The 26,886-nt window shown below is 42.8% G+C and overlaps 1 protein-coding gene across 4 annotated transcripts in view; it reads left to right on the top strand.

Moving 5' to 3' along the window:
• TLN2 (talin 2) overlaps nucleotides 1–26,886 on the top strand; it is a 449,584-nt gene that overhangs the window by 292,181 nt on the left and 130,517 nt on the right. For all 4 annotated transcript variants that reach the window (XM_081228039.1, XM_081228042.1, XM_081228041.1 and 1 more), the window contains 11 exons: nucleotides 2,416–2,517; nucleotides 3,261–3,337; nucleotides 5,861–6,041; nucleotides 6,946–7,059; nucleotides 9,555–9,663; nucleotides 10,421–10,629; nucleotides 11,184–11,282; nucleotides 15,788–15,955; nucleotides 17,183–17,477; nucleotides 20,081–20,247; nucleotides 25,944–26,072. In XM_081228039.1, coding sequence (XP_081084165.1) covers nucleotides 2,416–2,517; nucleotides 3,261–3,337; nucleotides 5,861–6,041; nucleotides 6,946–7,059; nucleotides 9,555–9,663; nucleotides 10,421–10,629; nucleotides 11,184–11,282; nucleotides 15,788–15,955; nucleotides 17,183–17,477; nucleotides 20,081–20,247; nucleotides 25,944–26,072 — 1,650 coding nt within the window. The remainder of the gene's footprint in view (nucleotides 1–2,415; nucleotides 2,518–3,260; nucleotides 3,338–5,860; nucleotides 6,042–6,945; nucleotides 7,060–9,554; nucleotides 9,664–10,420; nucleotides 10,630–11,183; nucleotides 11,283–15,787; nucleotides 15,956–17,182; nucleotides 17,478–20,080; nucleotides 20,248–25,943; nucleotides 26,073–26,886) is intronic.

Raw genomic sequence — 26,886 nt, forward strand, 5'->3', positions numbered from 1 at the left:
CTTCCCGGACCGGGACATGAACCCGTGTCCCCTGCATCGGCAGGCGGACTCGCAACCACTGCGCCACCAGGGAAGCCCCCATTTTTATTTATAATCTTTTTGAGCATATTTCTTTTTATAGTGCTCTTAGTAATTATTCTAGATACTATCATATATGTATGAAATTAATTACCACCTACTGGCATCAATGTTTCACCATTTCAACTAAAATATAAAAACTTCACTTCCATTTAGGTCTGTTTACACTCCACACTTTTTGAGTATAATTGTTTAAATATTTCTTCTGTATACATTGACCACTACATGAGATGGTGTTACAGCTTTTGCTTCAACCATAAAATAAAATTGAAGAAAACTCATGAGGTGAAGGATAGTCTATTACATTTACTTCTGTTTTTATCCATCTCATTGTTCTTTCTCTTTCAAGTTCCCAGTCTTCTTTCGTTTTCATTTTCCTTATGTTTGGAGAGCTTTCTTTAGCCATTCTTTAAAGGTAGGTCTGCTAGCAACAAATTCTTAGTTTTCCTTCATCTGATAATGTTCTATCCCCTTCATTTATGAAGGTTAATTTTGCCAGATACAAGATTTGAGATCCACAGTTCTTTTCTTTTAGCACTTGAGAAGTGTTATTCTACTTCTTTCTGGCCTCTGTGGTTTCAGAATAGAAATTTTCTGTCATTGGATTGGTATTCCTTTGTAGGTAATATGTTGCTTTTCTATGGATGTTTTTAAGTTTTTCTTTTATCTAGTTTTCAAAAGTTCTTGGGGTGGGTGTCTTAGGTTGATTCTATTTTGGGGTTTGCTTAGCTTCTGGAATTTGTAGGTTTATGTCTTTAACTAATTCAGAGATGTTTTCAGCCATTATTTCTTTTAATACTTTTTTTTGGGGGGGTCCCACACTCTACTCTCCTTCCATGTTTCTGATGATATGGATGTTAGGTCTTTTCATATATATATATATATATATATATATATATATATATATTTTTTTTTTTTTTTTTTTTCCTGCCATGCCACACGGCTTGTGTGATCTCAGTTCCCCAGCCAGGAATTGAACCCTGGCTGTGGCAGTGAAAGCCCAGAATCCTAACCACTAGGCCACCAGGGAACTCCCATTAGGTCTTTTTTTAAATTGTTCCACAGATCCCTGAAGCTCTGTTGTATTTTGTCTGTTTTCTGTTGTTTCACTTGACTAAATTCTGTTGATCTGTTTTCAAGTTTATTGATTCTTTTCTTTGTCATTTCCATACTACTGTTTATATCCTGTGTGTTTTACTTCGGTTATGGCATTTTTTAATTCTAAAGTTTCAATTTGGTTCCTTTTTATGACTTGGGTTTCTTCGTTGAATCTTTCTATTGTTTTCATTTGTTTTGGGAGAATTTGTAATTGGGCATTGAAACATATTTTATTATTCAAAATCAAAAAAACCTTATCAGATAATTCCAACATCTGCTTCATTTCAGTATTGGCATCAGTTGATTATCTTTTTTTACATTGTAGTTATCCTGGTTCTTGACATGAATAGTGATTTTCAATTATATCCTAGATGTTTTGGTTATGATAATAGGAGACTCTTGATCTTATTTATATCTTCTGTTGTAGCAGACAGTCACCTTGTTTAGGTTTAGTATGTAGTGTTCTAGTGTTCAAGTCTTTGTGGACTTGAGTTGCAATGGCAGTTTATTTTCTGAGCCCTTACAATGCTATTCTGGATTGCTTTGTACTTCTGACTCTGCTGGGGTTCCTGCTCAAAGCCTGTTGGTGCTTGGGGTGTGGGGGAAGAAGGTACTTCCTTGGGCCACCTGCTATTGCTGGATGACCTTTGTTAGGGGAGGTAGAAGCTACTGAGCCTGAATCTACTTATGCCACTGGGTGGAGGGGAGGGAGACACAGGGCTTCACTGTGGCCACTGCTGCAAAGTGACCAGATCACCTGCCTGCCTGGGTTGTGGAGCAGGGCCTGGGATGGCCAGACTTTCACTGCTTTGCAGGTACTGGTGAGCAACAACCTAGGTTGTGGAGCTGCTTGAGGCTCCCAACTAGGTCTCTGTTGGGCTTCCCCTCTCCTGGTCCCTTGGCCAAAGAGAACAGGCTTTTGGGAACTTCCTGTTGGACGTTCCAAGTTTCAGCCCTCTCCAGCACCCAGTCTTGGGGGTATGGGATCTAAAACAAAACTCAAGAACTCCTCAGACTGTGGTTCTTCAGGTCCTGAGGTCACCAGCCAATCCACCTTTCCAGCTTTCAGAGCCCTTTACCATTGCTTGTTGAATAAATTTTAGGAAGTTCAGTTGTATTTAGAGGGGACAAGCAAGAAAAAGTGAATCCATGCCAGAACCTGTTCCAAAACTGGACCCCCTCACCTTTAAAACTGCTGATGTGCTGTATTTCTTCTAATGTGGGTTTTTGTCCCCCCAGGATTTTGGGGAATATCAGGAAAGCTACTATTCAGTACAGACCACTGAGGGAGAGCAAATATCCCAGCTGATTGCAGGCTACATTGACATCATCCTCAAAAAGGTATTTCATACTGATGCAAATTGGACAACACTTCTTTATTAAAAGACTCAGTTTAGATGATGATGCTACCTGAAAAACAAACAAACACCTCATGTAAAGTACTTGATTCACTAATTGAATCTTTAACATTAAGATTGCTTAAATGTGAAGTCTTTGACCTCATATCCTAGGAGGATTTCTGATTTTGCTGCAGCTCATATTTGTGTCATTGACTGCCAGGTCATGAGCAATAGTGCATCATTTAGCTAATGAATGAGCCTGGCTAACCCCTCAGCATCTTCCTCTCTAGGTAATTGTTATGCTTTCCAGCCTCTATAGAAACTGGCTTTAGGGTCTGAAGATGTTCCTTTTCTTTCTTCTCTCTCTCTCTCTCTCTCTCTCTTTTTTAACCTATTTTAATGGGGGGTTATATGCCATAGTGGTATACCTTTCCTAGGGCTTCAAGATACAGCCCACAAAAATAGCCAAGTTCTACCAGAATATTAATATCTATGTCTTGATTTTAACTGTATAAAATTGTGCAGTAATGTACACAGAAGACATTATATATCTCTCTATATTAAATAATATATTTCTTTTTCATTACTATTGCTTTGTTTCACCCATCACTTATTAATTATCCAATACAAGGAATTTGGGGTAAACCTTAACAGATCTGCTTGTGTGGCTCATTTTAAAAGGCCTCTTAAAAGGGTCTTGTGTCAAGACCTGCTGACTTTAGTTTTTGTCTTGTTTTACCTCAGAAACAAAGTAAAGATAGATTTGGACTAGAGGGCGATGAGGAGTCAACTATGTTAGAAGAGTCCGTTTCCCCCAAAAAGTAAGTATCCTTAAGAGCACTGGAGAACTGCCTTCTCCCTGGATACAGGGCAGGTTTCTTCGTGCCAGCTCTCGGGCTGTTGCCCTGCAGTCCCTCACGTGGAGGAGGTGATAGTGGATGAGATAGATGAGTCTTGCTTCTCGAAATGTGGTCCCCAGACCATTGTCATCAGTGTTGAGGGTGTCTTGTTTGGGCGGTGGTAGCTGGGGACTTCAGGGAGACACTGAACAAGATGTAGTGCTTAATTCCATCTTTAGACCCAGTGAACCTTCGTGACTCCTGTTCTGAATTTCTGATTTAAATCTCATAAACTGCATCATTATCATCAGAGCCTGGAGACTGAGTTTAATTCTGTACCTTTGGGCTAGGGGCCTAGCCAGTAGAGGAGTTTTTGTTGATGGGATGATTTTACCTGCCACGCTTGATACACATGTCATGAGGCAGCAGAGGAAAAAAGAAAAGAACATGGACCCTGGAGCCAGAGTTACTGGGTTCAAATCTGGGGTCTGTTTTCTAATGTGTGGCCTTGGGGACATTATGAGTTTTCTCTGTCTCTTTCATCTCATCTATAAAATGAGAATAATGACGGATCGTACTACCTCATAAGTTTGAACTTAATGATTGAGTTACTAATAAAGCACATAAAACAATCCCTGGTACATAATAAATGTTTACTATTATCATCATTTTAAATTCGGAATAATCTCAATTTAGCTCCATTTTATAAATGAGGAAACTGAGATTTATTAAAATTAAGTAACATCTAATAAGTGAGACTTGTTGACCAAAACCTATTCAGCTACTCCCTTGATGTTAAATAGAACATTGCAGTAATAACTTTTCTTGTCTGTACTTTATTGTGTGTGTCCATCTTGCTGTCTCACTTGATCTCAACAGCATCCCCTTGTGGAAAAGGTAGGCTAGATTTTATCATCCCCAGTTCGTAGATGAGGAAACCGAAGCTCCTAGAGGTTAGTTGAGATGCATGCATGTGGCAGAGCCAGGACTCAGATTCAGGTGTTCTGATGTCTCCTGTAGTGCACTGCCGGAGAGTTCAAACATATTCCAGCACATTGAAGTTGTCTGGTAATAGGAATTGTTTCTCTAATGTTGCTACTCTGTACACTTTCTCACAGTTTGCATCATAATCCCCTTGAAGGTGCGTTTCCATTTGTCCCTTATTCGTACGCAAGTTGGAACCAAATTTGATGTGGTGCATTTCAAGTACTACTTGCTACCCTCTGGCAAAAGACCTTAATTTCTTGAAATTATTAATGACCATTAGATGGACATTAGTAACCTAGTACCTCCTAGTAGGGTGAGCTGTTCACTTCCTAGGACCCTGCTGTGCTTGAACTTCTCCTGGGAGCAGCTCAGTAAGTGTCTGAGCCCCGAGTGCTGGGACCCTCCCCACTGATGCAGAGGGCATCATGGTGCGGTCTGGTCATGGCAAGCAGGAAGAGTGGCCCAGGGGAGTTCCTCATCACTAGACCTTCCACTTCTCCCTGTATTAGACATTGGCTGAGATCTTGCAATGCAACTGAGCTCCGAGAGGAGCCATAGATCCACCCTCCCTAGTGCCAGCCCCTCCGCAGATGTTAATGTTGCTACATGGATGCCTGTTGCTTGGAATCCTAGCTTGGCTCACAAGCTTTGTCCTGGACAACAGGGAATGATGACCTGCAGTGGTTCCAGAACCCTGGGACAGAGGCTCCTGTGCCTTAATGCAGCTGCTCAGCAACCCCGCCCCCTGGAGACTGACCCAGACTCTCCCTGTGGGTTTGTCCACTGGGCTATGAGGCACCTGTGCCACCCTCAGATTCTTACCTTCATATGCTCAAAGTCCTTTGCACTCACTGCTCATTCCAGGAAAATATCAAGAAATTAAAAAACTGACAGTTTTTTTATTAGATGCCCTAGGAGTCTTCCCAGACTTAAGTTGAAATCATCTGGAAGAGAGCCAAAGTCTGCCAATCATCAGGGCTCCTAAGGTGTTGAAACATCCTCTGTGGTCAATGGCTCTTGACCTGGGGAAGGGGAGCTAAGCTGTGGGAGATTTTAAGTTCTTTTCCACACTTCGTCCTTCAAGCTAAGGATAAATGATCTCTGTCCCCAGGGCTTAGAATAGAACGTGGCACACAGTAGATATGTGTTGAATGAATGCTATTTCAGGTAGAATTTACAAAATAATAGATCAGTCTCTCCAAAGCATTCACTTATGCCTAGAACATCATTATTTTTTGTGTCTTTTTAAAGAACAACTAATAGCATAATGCCGTGAATCTATCAATTAGATACACTGGGAGCAGTTATTTATGTTACTGATTATAAAAGGGTTCATTCGTTTCAGGGTTCTGCTGAAACATGTTAGTGCTGCTACTTCGTTCACAATTCTGTCTGTATTTGCTTCTTGGAAACTGGTTGCCATAGCACGAAGCAGTGAACACTGGTGATACCTGTGGTATCTTATTACACTCCCTGTGAATGGCCACCTCGCAGTGACCAACGTGTCTGTCCCCCTAGGTCCACCATCTTGCAGCAGCAGTTCAATCGCACCGGGAAGGTGGAGCATGGTTCAGTGGCACTGCCGGCCGTGATGCGCTCCGGCTCCAGCGGGCCCGAGACCTTCAACGTTGGAAGCATGCCCTCCCCACAGCAGCAGGTCATGGTTGGACAGATGCACCGAGGCCACATGCCCCCGCTGGTGAGGCTACCGGGGGACTTGCCCTGCTCGTCACTATGCTGCCTTTGGTGTCCAGGGAGCCACACCAGCCTGGTGATAGGTTGTGTGTGTCATCCTCACTCTCACTACTTCCTGTCTGAATCCTGGCTCTTCAGCTGTGCAGTCCCAATGCCTAATTCCCAGTGTGTTTTCTTTTAAATGGGTGGCTCTGGCAATGCCCTGTCTAGGACCACAGGTGTCCTTTAGGGCTGGACAAGGACCAGTGGCCTCTCCACGTGGTTTGTGAGAGAAGGATAGGACCCTGCTCCCCTGCCTGCCCATCGGCCCAGATACCCCTCAGAGAGGCTTAGAAGTAGACCAAGTCTATTCCGATCCACACATTTTCCCCCAGCGGATCATTGGTTCTTTCTGCTGTGCTGGTCTACCTGACTTGGGGCCTCTCTCAGGCCTGCTCTGGAATCCCATGCTTTGGGGCAAGAACTTTTTGAAAGCAGAAGAGCCTTAAAGTCCGGAAGTGATTTGAGTGGAGAAGCATGTTGACTGTAAGTTTGGGTGGAATCTTATTTACCAAGAAGAGTTCTGATGTAACACCCACGTGATTCCTGTGCAGGAGACCTTCTGTCCTGAGCACTCAAGGATTGGGTCCCCTGAGCTCCCCTGCAGAGACTCTTTCTGAGCCTTCTTGTTCTCCACACTCTGCTGATTAGAATCACCCTATTGCAAACACTCATATTCAGTGTCCTATTAATGTATTATAATACCTATTTCTGGCTCCCCGTTGAAATAGGAGCTGGTTCAGTCAGTTTGTTGAGATGTACCCTGGGCTGCTTTCTCATGATCTCAGGTCCAGTTTCCTTGCTCACGTAGAGCCTGTGTTGCCAGTCCAGGAGTGTGGTGTGACCCCTTGTGTTACCTGCCTTTGCAGACCTCGGCCCAGCAGGCCCTCATGGGGACCATCAACACGAGCATGCACGCTGTCCAGCAGGCCCAGGACGACCTCAGTGAACTTGACTCCCTGCCGCCTCTCGGCCAGGATATGGTAAGTGTTGTTCAGTGCTTTTATTCGATGTCTCTTCCCAGACCAGGGCAGAAAACAGGGTTCTGTGCTCTGGCTGGATTCAGTGAGGTGAATCTCTGTCTCCAGCTAGGTGAGTTGGAAGTCCATATTTTTTCAAGAGATGGAGTCTCCATCTCTAGGCTGCACCACAGGAGGAGAGAATCATAGGGTGCTACGGGCTGTTGGCAGTACCCCATAAGGGCTAAGAACTTGGACTCGAGTCATATCATTTGGGCCCAAATTCCAGCTCTACTGCTCAGTGGCTGTGTGAATCTGGGCAGCTTACTCTCTCTAAGCCTCCATTTTGTCATCCCTGAGTAGGGCTGTTGTGAAGACCCAACAATCCAATCATGTGAAGAGTTCTCAGTCCCTCACCTAACACATAGTGAGAGCCCAGTGAGTATTAGCTAGGTTTGTTGTTAGTATTTACCAATGGTTCACACACTTGAGCAAGCATCAGAGTCATTCAGAGGGCTTGCTAAAACAGATTGCTGGGCCCCTCCCCCATTGTTTCTGACTCAGTAGGTCTGGGGTGGGGCCTGAGAATTTGCATTTCCAGCAAGTTCTCAGGTGCTGCTGCTACTTGTCCAGAGACCACGCTTCACAAACCACTGGGTTACTACTATTGAGCTTTTCAGTGAGGCAGGGCGATTAGCTGCCTTCCTGTAGCTGCTGCTGCATGAAATTGTCTAGCCCCTTGCTACTTAAGTTGTGATCCACAGGCTAGCAGCATTGGCAGCACTTAGGATCTTGCAAGAGGTGCAGAATCTGAGGCCTTACCCCAAACTTCTGAATCAGAATCTGCATTTTAGTAAAGTTCCTAACTGTTTTGTGTACACATTTGCAAACCACTGGCGATCACTGTCCTTCCCTGCCCTGCTTCGCACATGAAAATCACCTGAGGAGTTTTAAGGACGAAGCCTAGGGCCCAGGTCAGACCAAACAAATCAGTGTTGCTGGGGGTGGGGCCTGGGTATCAGTGGGTTTTCATCTCCCTATTGTGATTCTAATATGCAGCCAGGGTTGAAGACCACTGCTTTAAGACTGCTGGACCATCACAGGGCCAGAACCAAGACACAATTTGTAGCCTCATCTTGTCCAGCCAGGATAACTGCCTCCAAGTTCTCCCTGCTCGGTGTTTTTCATTTGTGTACTTGTGTACCTACAGGGTGCAGCATCCTTAGTGCTGTTTCTCCCAGGTCCCTGAAGTCATTAAATATTTTGCTTTGGGGAGCTTGAGAGTGAAAATACATATGGCAGACTCCCATATCCAGCACCGTTGTGAGAGAAGGTTTTAAAATATCTGGATTTAATATTCTTGTTTCACCAATTTTCAAAGAGTTATTATATAAAATATTTTAGTGCTAGACATATGCTGAACCAAGATTAATATTTTGGGAATGTTTTGGGAAGCAGATCAGCACCTTATATTACCATAGGATCATCATTACCAGTGTATAAATGAGCATTTATTGGCTAAGACCAGAAACGGCCGAAAACAGAATTTGCTATTTATAGGGTCAAATGAACATGAAGTATAAGAACTAGAAAGGTTTTAAAAGACCACTGAGTGAGATTCCACAGTAGAAGAAATGAAAGGCACAGGAGTTGGGTGAAATGTGCTCAAAGTCATATCATTTGTTAGTGGTAGAGCTGGATCCAGAGCAGGGGTCTTGACAACCACCTCCCAAAACCCTACCAGGAAAGGTGCCGCATCAACACGACATTCATCTTGTGAACAAAAGACAATTGCTACGCTGATAGAACACTCATGAGCTAGAACACCCTAATTCTAACCCCATTCTCTAAAAAACAAGATGAAAATTAGCAACAGTTGTTGTTGCCACTGTGCGGTATTATTATGAGATACTAATTTTTTTTTTGTAAATTTATTTATTTATTTTTGCTGTGTTGGGTCTTCGTTTCTGTGCGAGGGCTTTCTCTAGTTGTGGCAAGCGGGGGCCACTCTTCATCGCGGTGCGTGGGCCTCTCACTGTCGCAGCCTCTCTTGTTGTGGAGCACAGGCTCCAGACACGTGGGTTCAGTAGTTGTGGCTCATGGGCCTAGTTGCTCTGCAGCATGTGGGATCGTCCCAGACCAGGGCTCGAACCCGTGTCCCCTGCATTAGCAGGCAGATTCTCAACCACTGCGCCACCAGGGAAGCCACATGAGATACTAATTATTTTCATTTTTTAAATTGAATTTACCTACATAAAGCCACAGAAATTTTCTCTCCAAGATCTTAAAGAAAACATAACATGAGTAAAAAGCACTGGGAATTTACATGCCATTCAGCATAAGTGAATGAGCAAGAAGCCTGTTAAGGACATTGTTCAAGGTGACTTAAGGGCCTCGTTGGTGCTGGCCCAGTGAGAAGAGTGTGGCCAAAACGCTGATCTCGTTTTATGGCACGACTTCTCTGGTTTCCTGGGCAATCCTGTGCAACAATTTTGTCATGAAGTTGTCTGGTTTTGCAGGCGTCTAGGGTATGGGTTCAGAATAAAGTCGACGAATCCAAACATGAAATCCACTCTCAAGTCGATGCCATCACAGCTGGAACAGCTTCAGTTGTTAACCTCACAGCCGGTAAGTCCCTGAGGAATTCGTGGTGTATTGTGATTTTGTTAAAAAAAAAGTTCTTATTCTTTGATTGAAACAACAGATTTTTCCTATTCTGAGAGGAGAATTAGGCCCTCACAATGCTTCAGACATTTTCTCCTACTGACCCAGGAGAAATGTGGTGAGCATCTCATGCCTTTTTGTCTGTATCATGCATCATCAGTAAAAACCACTTATCCAGCTCTTCTCGTTGTTCGTCAAGCTGCTGGACATACTTCAAAGTATATCGAGGCCAGTTTCTCCCTCCTGAGAGCTTACAGTCTCAAAATGGTTTTAGATGACTAGCCATCATGGGTGCCTTCTTCTGTCTTGTCCAGCCGTGGTCTCCTCTGTATAGCACAACTCCCAGCCTTGCACTGTCACATGAGAGCCAGGGAAGATCTTGGCTTCATCAAGCCACATTGCAGTGTTTCAGGGGTAGAGTTGACCTCTCCAAGCGGCTGACCTTGGAGCAGCCTTCTGAAAAGGGCTGTGAGCTGCTGATTCTTCCTTGGGAATTTTAAAGGTGCACGTGCTCAGTATCTTAATATATGAGGCCTCGGGGTAAAAGGACCCCATGAAGAGCAGTACCTTGGAGATGGGGAGACGTCTGACTCCTGCAGGATGGGGGCATCATTGGTGGGGGCAGGGTTCTGCTGCCAGTGTTACCCTGTTTCCTGTCAACCTGGGCTCCCCTCAACCTTCACCGCCCTCCTTTGATGGTGATGGTCCTTCTCTGTCCCAGGTGACCCTGCAGACACCGACTACACCGCTGTGGGATGTGCCATCACCACCATTTCTTCCAACCTGACGGAGATGTCCAAGGGCGTGAAGCTGTTGGCGGCCCTCATGGATGATGAGGTAGGCAGCGGGGAAGACTTGCTCAGAGCTGCAAGGACCCTCGCCGGGGCCGTGTCGGATTTGCTGAAAGCTGTGCAGCCGACTTCTGGAGAGGTGAGCTTTGGGGCCATCAGTCACTTGGGTTCTGATGAGGGAGGTGCAGTCTTTGGGTCCTATGTGGTTCTTGCTTCCTGAGCTGTCCCTTCCATCCTGACGACTCATGTTCCCACCCTCTGCGGTTTGGAGTTGGTGAACTGGGTGCAGAAACCATGGTTCAACCTTTGAGACTGGTTGAGCTCTTAGTAGGAAGCCTCCTTTCCCCACCCAAGGGTACTTGATTAGATGTAACCTCAGAAACTAACATACATGACCAATACACATTTAAAGGGGATACAAGTCTATATGCTAATTTCCTACCAGCTGAATGAGGCTCATTATTTGAACATTTCACATCTATGCAGCCATTGCTGGTTTGTGAGCCACAGGCATTTCCTTGCACAGATTCCACCAGGACGTGTATGTCTCCCGTCTGGCAGATAGTTCAAGAGTCTCACTGAGGTGCAGGAGGAGGCCATCCTGTAGGATTCCTCTTCCTGCACTGCCCTGTCTGATGGCGCTGGGGAGGCAGCGCATACTCTTTCCCACTAAGATGTGCTCTGTGTTCGTAGCCTCGACAGACAGTTTTGACCGCCGCTGGAAGCATTGGACAAGCCAGTGGAGATCTTCTGCGGCAGATCGGAGAGAATGAGACCGATGAGCGATTCCAGGTAAGATATTTGCAGCCCATAATCTTGGAGCCTAAGCGATGGCCTTAGAGCCAAGCAGGGAGAAGGTAATGAAAAACTGAGTCTTCCTTGAACTGACAAAAAAGAAGATGAAGGTGGATTATCTTGGAGTGTGGTCTTTATGTGTTAAAGAGAAAGAATTTTTAATTGAAAGACTCATTTCACTTACATCATGCATCACCACTTTGAAACACTTACTTAGCTGTTCTCACTAGTCAGCATGCTACACTTTCTTCAAACACAGATATGGACGGAATAATGTCACAACCACCCTTATATCAACCACCCAACCTCTAGAGTTATCAACTCATGGCCAAGCTTGTTTTATCTATTTGGGACGGTTTTTAATTGCATCATTCTTTTTTTTCTTTCGTTTTTTTATGAAAACATTACTTTTTAAATTTTTTTAATTTTTTACCTTATAAATTTATTTCTTTATTTTTGGCTGTGTTGTGTCTTCGTTGCTGTGTGCAGGCATTCTTTAGTTGTGGCAAGGGGGGGCTACTGTTCATTGCGGTACGCTGGCTCTCATTGCAGTGGCTTCTCTTGTTGCTGAGCACAGGCTTTAGGCATGTGGGCTCAGTAGTTGTGGCTCACGGGCTTAGTTGTTCTGCAGCATGTTGGATCTTCCCAGACCAGGGATCGAACCTGTGCCCCTTGCATTGGCAGGCGGATTCTTTTTTTTTTTTTTAATATCTTCATTGGAGTGTAATTGCTTTACAATGTTGTGTTAGTTTCTGCTGCACAACAAAGTGAATCAGCTGTAAGTATACGTATATCCCCATATCCCCTCCCTCTTGAGCCTCCCTCCCATCTTCCCTATCCCACCCCTCTAGGTGGTCACAAAGCACCGAGCTGATCTCCCTGTGCTATGTGGCTGCTTCCCACTAGCTCTCTATTTTACATTTGGTATGTCAATGCTACTCTCTCACTTCGTCCCAGCTTCCCCTTCCCCAGTGGGAGGATTCTTAACCACTGCGCCACCAGGGAAGTCCCTAATTGCATCATTCTTGAGTTCACATGTAAGAGTGAAAACACGGGCACTCCCTTACACTCTGCTCACACATAGGACAGTCTTTCCTTTGTGTTTAGAGCTGGGTCTCTTGTCTGTGTCATATCCAAAACCAGAAGTGTGGGAGTCTTTTTTGTCACCCCTTTTTTTTTTTCAATACCAGGGACATGTCCTCTGGGGATCAGCTGTAGCCACTGTTTGCAGCTGGCTGGATGCACTGCCAGCTCAGACAAGATCTCAACCTGTCTGCCTCTATTCCCAGACCCCACAGATGGGGTGTAGAGGCCTTCTGCCAGGGATCTTCAAGCTCAGATGAACTCTTCACATACTTGTGGGCAGATGCCTTTCATTCCTCATCCTCCTAAGTCTTCATTTTACAAGTAACGTACAAATACATTCTAATTAAACTGTTATAGTTTGAGCCCTTGTTCTCTGGAAGATGCCCTTTTCCGAATCCTACGTCAGGTTCAATGTTTGGGATTTCTGTAGAATTCAGAATAAAAGGATCATTCAGCTTTCCATTAGCATTCAGGTTGCTTCAAAGGGGACAGTTTTGCTTGCTATTTTGTCTAGAACTGCCAAACTTCATCACCTCAAGATGTGTAAGTTATGCTAAGGCATGGTCAGGTATGTTGTGGATACATGAAACATGTACCTTCTCTACTCTGCACATTCCTGGGGTGCTGGGAACATAGCACTCATTCAGATCCTGCAATACAATGAGACATTCAGTGCATGAACATTCATGTGATCATGGAGGCTGAGACCCATAATGAGTGGTAGGAGTCTTTCTGGAAGCCATTTCTGTGCTGGAATGGCCAGTAATAACTATAAACAGAATTAACTGTAGACCACATAAATACATCTCACTAAAGCCAAGCTAATTATGTCCCCATCCTGACTTCCCCTTAGTCAGATCCCCAAACTCCCCTTGTGTTGTCTTGTGCATTCTGTATTAGAGCAAATAATTCTTTGTAGGTAGGTACCTACTTAGGAATTGCATAAATACAAGATCCATCTGTTGGTTTACTAGGCTTAATTATGTTGAAGCAGTCAACTTATTTTCCAAGGTGTTTGGGAAGATTGAGAGGGAAGTCACAGTTCTTCATTAAGGCATCTCATATATCCTTGAGTATGTATGTATGTATGTATGTATGTACGTATGTATGTATGCATTTTTGGCTGTGTTGAATCTTCACTGCTGCACATGGGCTTTCTCTAGTTTCACTGAGCGGGGGCTACTCTTCTTTGCGGTGTGTGAGCCCTAGGCGCGCGGGCTCAGTAGTTGTGGCACACGGGCTTAGTTGCTCCGCAGCATGTGGGATCTTCCCGGACCGGGGATCGAACCCGTGATCCCCGCATTGGCAGGCAGATTCTTAACCACTGTGCCACCAGAGAAGTCCCTGCCTTGAGGTGTTTTTTGTTTTTCTTTAAAGATTTTCCTCTTTTTTTTTCTTTGACAGACTGTTTTCATCACAGTATAAATGCAAACTCCGCCTCCTAATGTCTGCTTCTATGCAGACGTGCTAGGGAAGCAGGTTCAAGTTTAGGGTAGATCCTGTGGAGGCTTTCTTAACAGGGGAAGGCCTGGCTTGAATGTTTCCCATTCTCTAGGTAAACACCAGGGCAGTAAGGTGATCCTACAACCTCCTCCAGTTATGGGTAGCCCCTGGCTTACTGACATTGGATTTCTTACTCTCTATTTTTCTGATTCTTGAGATCCTATCTTGGAGCTTTTTATTGAGTTTTCAATGTACTGCATGTTCCCAGAGTTAACAAAGATTTATTTTACATGAGCCGCATAATAGTGGTCTTGTTGAAAAGTTTGACAAGGGCCTTGTCAGCAACTATAGCCATAGTATCACGTTCTTTTTCTAACTGTATTTTTTTTTTTCTGGGACAAAATTAATAGGAGGAGCAGGATTTCTATAAATCAGTCTAACAAAGCCCTTTAGAACAATCGAGAGTTTTCATGACCAAATCTTGGTCCCTGGGTGAAAAGATGGATCCCTATAAAGGGAAGGAATACTTTGACCCATTTGGGGAAGACTGCTTTTAAAAATCTTGATAATAATTTGTGACATTCAAATTTTGTTTTCATTGAGCATTGAGATAGATGTCCAAGAACTGTAACTTTGCAGGCCATGTTGGGAGCAGTTTCTAGAAGTTGTATGACAGATGAGTGCCAGTCAGATCCCAAAGGCATCTTCAACTTTCGGCACCACAGGCTGTGGTTTTTCCTTGGACATCCAGTAAACACCAGAGACCTAAAAAAGGCTGGACCAAACTGTTCCTTTCAGGCTGCTTTGTTGTTGTCCATTTTAAAATCTACTTATTTGGTGGATTCATGGGTTTCTGATTTGCCTGGATAAGATATAGTCTTTGCTCTGTGTAAAATTGTACAGGCTAAACACTCTTCCCAGTATATCTTCTCATAAAATATCTTGTTGTAAAGACTCTGTGGTGCCCTTTGCATTCAGAATCAAAAGTGCTTTTCATTATCTGATGAATTAATAAAGACTTCTGACCACATTTCCTCTGGGAGAAAGCCTTGACATGTTCAAAATAATAATGGCTTATATGTTTGGGAAGACATTTCCAAACCAAATAAATGACCTTCAGTATTAAAAGCCAAGAAGTGAATTAAACATAGCAGTGGTGATTCTTCAGGTCACAGAAATGGGTGACAGATCTGATGGGCTAAGTCAAAGGATTCTCCATCCTGCAGGCAGAAAGCCTTTATGTTGACTTGAAGCATAAACTGATCTTTAAAGGCTCAGAGCTCCTTGCATCTTCAGTGAGGTCTTCTTGTAGCTGGTTTATTTATGTAGGCTCCCTTTCCACTTTTCATAATAATTAATCTCCATCCAGAAGACTACAGAACACTGAGAATAACTTATGTTCAGAGCATTCATGGGCTCTTGAGCTGGAGGTGCTATCCATGCATGTTCAACGTTGCCCTCTGGAGGCCAAGATACGGCTGAATTTCTGATGACAACTTAGATCTTGTGCAAAGTAGAAATCAGAAAAATAAATTTTCAAGTTACAGTGGGGCATGATGACATGGAGGCCATGAATTTTATCCTTCCTACTGCTCATAATGTATATTTTCAGCGGATCCACCACATACTCAGGAGATGTTGTCAAGATTCTAAGTGTTATTTAAGTGCAGAAATGTGAGTCAGTGGTTACAATATAAGCCTTTCCCTCACACTAACCTATTTTAGATTGAAACCTATGCTACTTAATGTATAGGAGACTGTGTTATTAGAATGTAAGTCTCCTTCCTTAATTAGCTCTCAGGCTAACTGGACATTTCAGAGAAATAAATGGAAAAATATTATTCTAAAGTACTGAAGGAAAAAGGTCAAATGGAATTTTAATAAAATGTTTAAGTGGACACCACACTTTACTTTCAGGCTGTGAAGAGTGATTAGGAAAATATAAATGACTATTTGTTTTCCCCTTTTCTCAGGACGTCTTAATGAGTTTGGCCAAAGCTGTTGCCAATGCTGCTGCCATGTTGGTACTAAAGGCAAAGAATGTTGCCCAAGTGGCTGAGGACACAGTCCTACAGAACAGGGTGATTGCTGCCGCCACCCAGTGCGCCCTCTCCACCTCCCAGCTTGTGGCGTGTGCCAAGGTAAGCCAGCTGGCACCCCAGCCCTTTCTACAGGGTGTCACACGCTCTTATCTGTCTCCAGTCATTGGGAGGAACCAGGGGCAGAACTTGTTAAAATTGTCTAAGACTTAGAGCTTGCTTCAGGTGTCTTTTGGGTGACATGACAGGATTTTAGCATAAGGTGTCCAATTCTTGAATCATTTTTTCCTTGTTCAAGTCCTCAGGCAGTGGTACTTTTTGTATCTAATTGCCATTTCTACATGCCAGTTGCTGTGTCTCCCCTTTGGACTTCTCAGTATGTCTTCTTTACCCCTGTGCACAAAGAGCTCTTGTATTGTGCAGTTACAGCATTATACATGGGTTCAGTAATAATCCACAGAGTGCATGGGAGCCCTTTCTGCACTGCACAGAATCAGAAGGAGGTAATGATGAAGTTCATGGTTGCCAGTTAGGATGTACACTCTCTGTGTAATACATTACTTCATTAAGCACCATCATCCCCGGTTTACTGAAGAGGAAACTGAGGCCCTTAGATGTTACTGATTACAGCCACAGAAATCGTAAGTGGCAGGACTGGGGTTGCAACTCGGGCCAGTCTGACTTCAGATACCCTTTCCACTCAACCATGTGTATCTTTGCTGAGATGACGTGTCACAAGATGGGAGCCATCTGTTTCTCAACCTGATGACATAACATATTGTACAGATGTGTGATCTGGTTCAGCCTGGCATTTCTGGTCCTGTTGGTGGATTTGCAACATCAGTCAGAGGGGTCACTGATGGTCTCCCTCCTGCTTTCCTTGTTCACCATCCTAGTATCACAGATTACTGACACAACCCCCCTAATCTTTCAAGTACCATGAGGCAGAGTTCCAGGAAATATAATATATTCCTCTGGAAAAAAATATAATTCTTTTACATAGTCTTTATCTCAGCTCAGAAGACTCAGTTCAGAGGTTCCTAAGAGCAGGAGGTATAAATGGTAAATATCAGAAATTTCTCTCTACAGGAATAGTCAGTAGTATCAATGGTTGTAGAGCACTAATGGAGATGAAAGTTAACAGGCATCTAAAATCACAAAGTGAAATGGTGAAGTATGAGAAACCTCAGTGATGGTTTGGTTGAATCCCTGGTCCTATAAATAAGGAACTGAGGCCCAGACCACGGAAGGATGTGGTGGAACTGCTAGTGGCCGCTGGAGACCAGAGTTGTCCCACGGTAACCAAGACCCACTCCTGTCTCGCTTCAGGTCGTGAGCCCCACCATCAGCTCCCCTGTGTGCCAGGAGCAGCTGATTGAAGCAGGGAAGCTCGTGGACCGCTCAGTGGAGAACTGCGTCCACGCCTGCCAGGCAGCCACCGACGACACTGAGCTGCTGAAGCAGGTCAGCGCGGCGGCCAGTGTGGTCAGCCAGGCCCTCCACGATCTCCTGCAGCATGTGCGACAGTTTGCCAGCCGAGGCGAGCCCATTGGTCGCTATGACCAGGCCACCGACACCATCATGTGTGTCACCGAGAGCATCTTCAGCTCCATGGGCGATGCTGGTGAGGGGCTGGTCTATGGGTGGGCTGGTCGGTTTAGGGTTCCCTGATGGTGATGATTGTGAGTGAGTCGAACGATGGTTGCCTGGACATCTGGCAAAAGGGCAAGTTCTCATCCGCCTCAGTCAGAGACTTCTTCCCTGAGGCTGGGAAGAAGATTTGAGGCTCCTAATGTGCCTGTCCCAGCAACACTGAAAGACTTAACGTTAACTAGGATATCTTTATTTAATAATTTAGATACACAGTAAATCCCTTATGTTCCAAGAATGTCCATGTTGGATACGGTAAAGTTGGTGCAGCCACAGGGGGAGGCAAGAATGAGGCTTGGAATGAAGTTTATTATACTGACAGGTCCCAGACAGGGGGTCACTGCGTGTCACACAGGGTCACAGGGGAAGCATCAAGTTCTGATCAGATGGCAGAAGACAGCATTGAGGAGAGAGCTTAGGCCACCACCTATATTGGGATTTCTGTGGGAAAGGCAAGATGAACAGCTTAAGTTTGGCTAGTCTGAATAATTTCAGCTGGCTCTACCCTTATAGGGGTGATCCCTAGTTGCCTGATCCATGGCTCTGGGATGATGAAGGCAGAGGAATATTGCCTCCTGGGCTGTAGGGACCAGACAGAGGCTGACTCTGGATTGGGTAGTTTACCACCATGCTCTTGGCTAGACCCTTTACTATCTCTAAATATTGGCTAGCTCTGGGAGGGGCAGTCTCTTTCCAACCAGAAAGGTTTTTCTAAGATGTCAAACATCACGAGATATATATATATATATATGTATGTATGTAAAATGCACCTTTTCAGTATATTAGTTAAAAATTACGTCTCCCCAGACCCAGTCCATCACTATCCCATCTAAATCTCTAGAAATGACCACTTACCAATTTCTGTTTCATCTTTGCAGAAATGTTCAATCTTCCTACTGACATTTATGTGTATGTACAACACCCTCTTTCTTTTCGTATTAATGGAATTCTGTTACACATACTCTTCTGCAACCTTTTTCACCGAATATATTAGGAAGTTTCTTCATGTTGACCTATACACTAATCTTTTTAATGACAGCATAGTATTCTATTCAATGAATACATCATAATCTACTTAACCAGTTGTCTTTTAACAGACATTTAGGTGGTTTCCAAGTTTCTGTTTGTTTTACAAAATTAATATTGCAGTAACCATTCTTGTAAAAATATCTCTGTTTACTTTGGGACATATATGTAGGATAAATTCCTATCAGTTGAATTTCTGGGCCAATAAGTATGTACATTTTTTATTTTAAACGTGTCTGAAATTTCTCTCCAGAAAGGTTCCACAATTTGCAACCCTACCAGGAGTTTGTAAGAAGTCTATTTTCCTACTTCTTCCTCAGCACAGAGCAATACTTCTTAACGAGTATATTTTTTAAAGAAAATTACCTGTGATTTTCTCTACCCTTCTTAAGTGATTTAAGAGATGGCACTGCTCCACACATCTGGATTTTTTTGGTTCTTTTGTTTTTATTTCTTTTAATAAACTTTTTATTGTGGGATATTTTTTCTGTATACGGTAAAGTTGCTGGGGTAATAGACTTCTCCTGTACCTTTCCCAGTTTCCCTCCTTTTTAGCATCTCCCTTAGGCTGCGGGACATTGGTCAGAACTGGGAGATGAGCATTGGTATGTTACTGTTAACTAAACTACAGACATTATTCAGATTTCACCAACTTTTCACTAATGTCCATTCACTGTCCCAGGATCCAATCCAGGGTACCTTGAACTGAGCACTTTTTGATTTCCGTGAAAGCTTTTTTCCCCCTTAATGTTAACAGTGCTTCGTCATTCTTCACAAATGACCTTTCGGGGAGGAACTTGCTCATATTTGAGTAGTTTTATTTTTAATGTTGACGATGGTACCCCTCCCACTTCCAAAAGGAAGTTGAAATAGATAACAGTAAAATCCCAGCTACTAATAACAATTACTAATAATGAGATCAAAATCAATGCTGGGAAGGAAAGGGTGAGCAAAGAGAAAATTGATAGGAAGACTGGGCCAAGGCAAATCTCAGCATTTGAGCATGAAACTGGGGTCTGTGCTTCCTATGAGTGAGAGCCAAGTGACACAAATAGAGTGGGTTATGTGATACCACTCATCTGGTGTTAGGTAGCATGCAGATTGACTCAAAATTTAAAAATATTTTTCCTGTGCACATTACTCAAAGAGCTCATTATAGGGGCTTTTGTGTAAGTGGCTTTTGACGTGAGGTAAATAATATTTTCTATATAAGTATTTACTAAGCATAAATGCACAGAATAAATCCACATAATCTTGTTCCCTGCCTTCTCTTTATAAAGGGTTCCTCTTAGGTTACTTATGTCATTTTTATCCCGCACAGTTAAAGACTGAACTTGGATGTGATTGGGGGTAGACAGGCCTGGCAGCCACAGGGAATATTTTTGGTTCAGGATCTGACTTGGCTTCGTTGCTTAGGAATGGAGCATGGAGGCTCATTTCTCTTCGTCCGTTTTGCCAGAAGAATAGAGACAAGACTGTGCTGGCTCCTGAGGTTTCCCCTGAGCTTTAGGAAGCAGACAAACAGACTGCATCCTCTGTCCCACCCTCTAGGTGAAATGGTACGCCAGGCCCGGGTCCTGGCTCAGGCCACCTCAGACCTCGTCAACGCCATGAGGTCAGATGCGGAAGCAGAAATCGACATGGAGAATTCCAAGAAGCTCCTGGCAGCAGCCAAACTCTTGGCTGACTCTACCGCTTGCATGGTGGAGGCTGCAAAGGTAGTACATTGGATTTATTCAATTGAAAAGTGAACATCATTGAAAGTTAGGATTTGGAAGGTACCTTCAAGATAGAGAATGGTCAGACGAGTGTGCATTTTTGTTTGTTTAAAATCTATATGGCTTTGTAATGTTTAACCTTCTTCAAGTGGGAAAGGGGAAGGTCATGGAACACATGAATGAAAAAACTCTTTAGGGAAGTGGTGCTGACTCAGTCATAGACAACAGAGTCCCTGCTTAGCCAGTACTCTTTTTACATTGGGTGATTGCCTTTGGCTTTAGTGAAAATGATGATTAATTTCAACTTGAGATTTCAACAGTAAATTCACTTTGACCTGTTTTCTTCCTGCAACCTTAATGTCACTTTGCCCTCCATTCGACTTCTCAGTTAACTTCTTTCAAGATTTTGCATAGGTGACAAACTTATGGTTACCAAAGGGGAAAGGTGGGGGGAGGGATAAATTAGGAATTTGGGAGTAACATATACACACTACTATATATAAAATAGATAAACAACAAGGACCTACTGTATAGCACAGGGAAGTATACTCCATATTTTGTAATAACCTATATGGGAAAAGAATTTGAAAAAGAATATATGTATATATAAATATATATATATATATATATATAAGAAAAAAGGCAGCAAATTCTCAAAACTCACCACTTAAAAAAAAAAAAAGATTTTGCATAGGTGTTTCCTGCTTCACTGTTATCCAAAACCTAGTAGCTATTTATAGGAGAGTTTGAATAAAGAGTTAACAGACACCTTTGTGCTTTTTGACAGCTATGCTATGTCATGATGCTTCTTTATTTTTTTTTTAATTTTTGAGTTTTATTTATTTTTTTATACAGCAGGTTCTTATTAGTCATCCATTTTATACACATCAGTGTATACATGTCAACCCCAATCTCCCAATTCATCACACCACACCACCACCACCCCTCCACGGCTTTCCCCCCTTGGTGTCCATACGTTTGTTCTCTACATCTGTGTCTCAACTTCTGCCCTGCAAACCAGTTCATCTGTACCATTTTTCTAGGTTCCACATACATGCGTTAATATACGATATTTGTTTTTCTCTTTCTGACTTACTTCACTCTGTGTGACAGTCTCTAGATCCATCCACGTCTCTACAAATGACCCAATTTCGTTCCTTTTTATGGCTGAGTAATATTCCATTGTATATATGTACCACATCTTCTTTATCCATTCGTCTGTTGATGGGCATTTAGGTTGCTTCCATGACCTGGCTATTGTAAATAGTGCTGCATTGAACATTGGGGTGCGTGTGTCTTTTTTTTTTTTTTTTTTTTTTGCGGTACGCGGGCCTCTCACTGTTGTGGCCTCTCCCGTTGCGGAGCACAGGCTCCGGATATGCAGACTCAGTGGCCATGGCTTACGGACCCAGCCACTCCGTGGCATGTGGGATCTTCCTGGACCGGGGCACGAACGTGTGTCCCCTGCATCAGCAGGCGGACTCTCAACCACTGCACCACCAGGGAAGCCCGCATGTGTCTTTTTGAATTATGGTTTTCTCTGGGTATGTGCCCAGTAGTGGGATTGCTGGATCATATGGTAATTCTAATTTTTAGTTTTTTAAGGAACCTCCATACTGTTCTCCTTAGTGGCTGTTATCAAATTACATTCCCACCAACAGTGCAAGAGAGTTCCCTTTTCTCCACACCCTCTCCAGCATTTGTTGTTTGTAGATTTTCTGATGATGCCCATTCTAACTTAAAAGCCAGTGATTCTTGTTTATGGTTTCCTTTGCTGTGCAAAACGTTTTAAGTTTCATTAGGTCCCATTTGTTTATTTTGGGTTTTATTTCCATTTCTCTAGGAGGTGGGTCAAAAAGGATCTTGCTGTGATTTATGTCATAGAGTGTTCTGCCTATGTTTTCCTCTAAGAGTTTTATTGTGTCTGGCCTTACATTTAGATCTTTAATCCATCTTGAATTTCTTTTTGTGTATGGTGTTAGAGAGTGTTCTAATTTCATTCTTTTACATGTAGCTGTCCAGTTTTCCCAGCACCACTTATTGAAGAGGCTCTCTTTTCTCCATTGTATATTCTTGCCTCCTTCATCAAAGATAAGGTGACCATCTGTGCATGGGTTTATCTCTGGGCTTTCTATCCTGTTCCATTGATCTATATTTCTGTTTTTGTGCCAGTACCATACTGTCTTGATTACTGTAGCTTTGTAGCATTGTCTGAAGTCAGGGAGCCTGATTCCTCCAGCTCTGTTTTTTCTTTCTTAAGATTGCTTTGCCTATTCGGGGTCTTTTGCATTTCCATACAAATTGTGAAATTTTTTGTTTTAGTTCTGTGAAAAATGCCATTGGTATGGTAGTTTGATAGAGATTGCATTGAATCTGTAGATTGCTTTGGGTAGTATAGTCATTTTCACAACGTTGATTCTTCCAATCCAGGAACATGGTATATCTCTCCATCTGTTTGTATCACCTTTAATTTTTCTTTCATCAGTGCCTTATAGTTTGCTGCATACAGGTCTTTTGTCTCCTTAGGTAGGTTTATGCCTAGGTATTTTATTCTTTTTGTTGCAGTGGTAAATGGGAGTGTTTCCTTAATTTCTCTTTCAGATTTTTCATCATTAGTGTATAGGAATGCAAGAGATTTCTGTGCATTAGTTTTGTATCCTGCTACTTTACCAAATTCATTGATTAGCTCTAGTAGTTTTCTGGTAGCATCTTTAGGCTTCTCTATGTATAGTATCTTGTCGTCTGCAAACAGTGACAGTTTTACTTCTTCTTTTCCAATTTGGATTCCTTTTATTTCTTTTTCTTCTCTAATTGCTGTTAAAAGCCAGTGATTCTTATCCAGGGCTCTGTTTCAGAACCCTGTGAAACTTACCGAAGTACACATGCCTTAATTCCACCCCCAAACATCCTAACTTCCGAGTTTACTGCTGGGACCCGGTGTATGTGTGTGTGTTTCACAGAGGATTCTGATGCCTGCCTCTGGGTGAGAACTATTTTAAATGGATAAGGCTGTATTTGTCTATGCTGTTTTTATTATGCAATTAGCACATGCTTTTGGTGAAATGAATAGAAAATGCAGCAAGTATAAATAAGAAAATAGAAATGACTTTCAACTTCATATCACCAAGGTAACATGTTTAATGTATTCCTATGCATTTCAGATTCATTAAACATCCCCACAGCTTAGCCTGCCTCCTTGGCCTCTAACAGAACAGTAATGTATCTCAACCAAGCATGTGAATTGCTTCACTTTCGATGTACTGTGATATGCAGTGACATCCAGTAGACCTTCCTCCTTGTCTGACTCACCATTGTATTACCTGAGGGGCTGATAGTCCTTAGAGATATGTCTTGGGTAGGACTGAAGAGAGTCCCAAGGAGGGGCAGGGTCCGGACTTCCTTCCTCTGTCCCTGATCCCTCTTTCAGCCAAGAAACTCTGCTCCTTAGCATCCCTTTTAGCAAAAATACGCATTAGGGTTTTGGATTATAGTTAATTTTTTTAAGGTTGTTACTAGTTTTGTTTCCTTTTTTTCTCCTAAGTTTAAAGAAAGCCATTTCAGGCAAACCCTCATGTTCACAAAAATTACTTGCTAGGCTGGAAAGAACCTTAGTGAAAACTCTAATCTGTCCCTTACTTTACAAATGAGAAAATTAAAACTCAGAAAGATTAAACCTACCATCACATAACCAGGACTGAGCCAGGACCAATGTGCACATTTGTTTTTAGATGTGTATTGCTCCCCAGACTATTTCACGGCATTATACCAAGTTACCAAAGTGTTTGTTATTTTTGATTATTTATATTAGATGGGACAAGGTTGAGTGTTTTTGTAAGTTCTTTTAACTTTTTAGTTAAAAGTTGATACTTTGTTGTCATGGCAGTATTTTAATTTGCTGAATTTTGTTGAAAGATAAAGAATGTATGATGGTTAGACTTCCAAAGAATACATTTAGTGTGAAGAAAAAAAAATATTTCATAATCAGTAACTAAGATTTCAGGCCAAGATTAGTACCCCATATCTAATACACATTCATCATAAAAAAGATATGGCTGGGCTTCCCTGGTGACACAGTGGTTAAGAGTCCGCCTGCCGATGCAGGGGACACGGGTTCGTGCCCTGGTCCGGGAAGATCCCACATGCTGCGGAGCAGCTGGGCCCGTGAGCCATGGCCGCTGAGCCTGCGCGTCCGGAGCCTATGCTCCGCAACGGGAGAGGCCTGCATACCACAAAAAAAAAAAAAAAAGATATTGCTAAGGAAGGATCCACACACCCACGTCAGTGTAACGTGCAGAAATGGTGCTTTCCTGCTGCTTGAAACACACAGTTAAGGCTGGCATGCCACTGGAGGCATTGATAAAAGAGTGGCTTTAGAAAATACCCGATGACCAGAAAAAATAAAATGACTCTCATAAACTTGCAGAAGAACTCAAAAGGAGCCCAAACAATCCTTTTACATGTGAAAGGCAAAAATATAATTTTTTAGTTGTGAAAAACACAAAAATCAAGACTACTAAAAATGGTTTAAATTTAAAATAAGATTCCATCCAAGAGGATGGCAAAACAACTCTGTCACAGATGTTAAAACTGTTCCATTCAGTGTGAATTCCTATGACTTTTTATACATATCATAGTTCAATGAAAGAGGTTTTTGCAAATTGGTAAATTTGGCAAGGTGTTCACATGGAAAATTGAGATGTTTAGAAAATTGATTTCGATAATTGGTGTTTCTCTCTGCCTCACAAGCAAATATTATTGCCTGAAAATGTTCATGGGAAGAAACTCATTCATCTACATACATCCAGTGCTGGTCACAAAGCATCTAGGCCCTGTGAGAAGAATCTTGATTGATGCTTTTATCGCAGGTGGAGGTGGAAGACTGGATGTGCTTTAAGTTTTTGTCGAGTTATTGGGTAGTAAAATTATCCTTTCCCTGCTTCAAAATCCTACCCATCTAACTAAAATCCACTTGGACTCCTAACACACTTTAACTTACAGCAACACAGTAAAAGAGCCGTGGGCTTACACAAGGGAAACATGGCCATCGGCTGTGCACAGCACCCTCTTTCCCTGCCTGGATAGGGGCGTTGATTTCTCTCATTAGTACAGTTGGGGACCAATTCTACTTGGCTATATTTGCCAACCCAGACCCTCTAGGAATGCAGTTTCTAGACATGGTCTTTGTTGAACCACATTGGCTTATAGAATTTTGGATGGCGTTCCCATCCCCCCAGCCCCTCCATCCCGGCCCCTGTGTTACGCTGTAATCTTAGCCCATTCTCATTCACCAGTGCCGCAGGACAGGAGGATATTTCAGCAGCAATATGTGTCTGTCACACCAATTAAAATAAAATTCTCCCTGAGAGATGTGATCAGGAGGGAGGTTTATCTTAACATCTTTTAAACCATTGGGTTTCTCACCACAAGGTAATTTATTTGGATAATGAAGGCAATGAGCTCAAGTGTTTAATTATTACCATTGGATTTTTCTTGTTTAGCTGTGCAGTTTGGAAACATTCCCTGGTAGATATTTTTTTGTTGTGAGAGGAAACATCTTTATCATAAAGATACTGCTTTGGCTTCTCTCTTCCTGTTACTTGGTATTCATAGGAAAAAGTAACATTGAAGGCATGAATTCAGCGTCTGTGGCATGCTGCCCCTTGGACCTCTTGGAATCTTTCTTTTCACCTTTGTAGGGAGCTGCAGCCAACCCTGAGAATGAGGACCAGCAGCAAAGGCTGAGAGAAGCTGCAGAAGGTCTCCGGGTGGCAACCAACGCTGCAGCCCAGAATGCTATTAAGAAAAAAATCGTCAACCGACTGGAGGTCAGTAAAGAGGCTGGTTTTCCAGGTTTTAGATTTGCATAGAGTCCATTGAAAGAATAAGCAAATTCATAAGGCAGTACCCCTAGAAAGGAAGCTAAATCAAGATAGACGATGCAGTTTAATGCTTTAGGTGCCATGAGGAACTTGAACGGCTGGTTTAGGGACATCGTACATTTACGTTCAGTGGTTTAGGTCCATTGACACAGTTTGAAAAACTGCTTCAGTTCATGGTTGCACAATGCCAGAATCTTTTCAGAGTTTAACATTCTTGAACAGAATTCAAATTTTCTTTCAGGAGGAACCAGGTTTTTTTTTTTTCCTGGCATTAAGGGATGTACACGTTCAGAAAGGACCTTTAGCTAAAAATGTATATATATTGTTGGAGGTAATACTCTTTCACGACTCCCAGTAGATGATAGGAACTTTGGAAGACTGGAGATGGGGATAAAGAGGTTTGGAAGGGAGTAATAAATACTTCTGTCGACTTTCAGAATGCTTATTTATTCTCGGAAAAAAAAAAAGGAATAGGCACAAATTCTGTAAGAAAATAAATCTCTCTCACAAATGTACACAGGAGAGTCTTAGACTAAAATTTAGGGGCATTAGAGGCCAGAACTTGGCTCTAGTGAGGAAGCCCTCCATGTGTAATCTGCTGGGTTCTGGAGGAAAGCTGACCTCCTTGTCCGTGGAGGGAGACTAGAGACTAAACACGGTTAAGTACACCAGTGGGGACATCTGGGCCTTTCTGAGTCCAGGCACGTCATGAGCCCCAGTGTTTGTGCTTGGTGCTTGACCCAGAGAGCAGCCCATGCTT

The sequence above is a fragment of the Mesoplodon bidens genome (genome assembly GCF_964165515.1).
Source record: "Mesoplodon bidens genome assembly, chromosome: 3".
In the NCBI taxonomy this organism is placed as follows: domain Eukaryota; kingdom Metazoa; phylum Chordata; class Mammalia; order Artiodactyla; family Ziphiidae; genus Mesoplodon; species Mesoplodon bidens.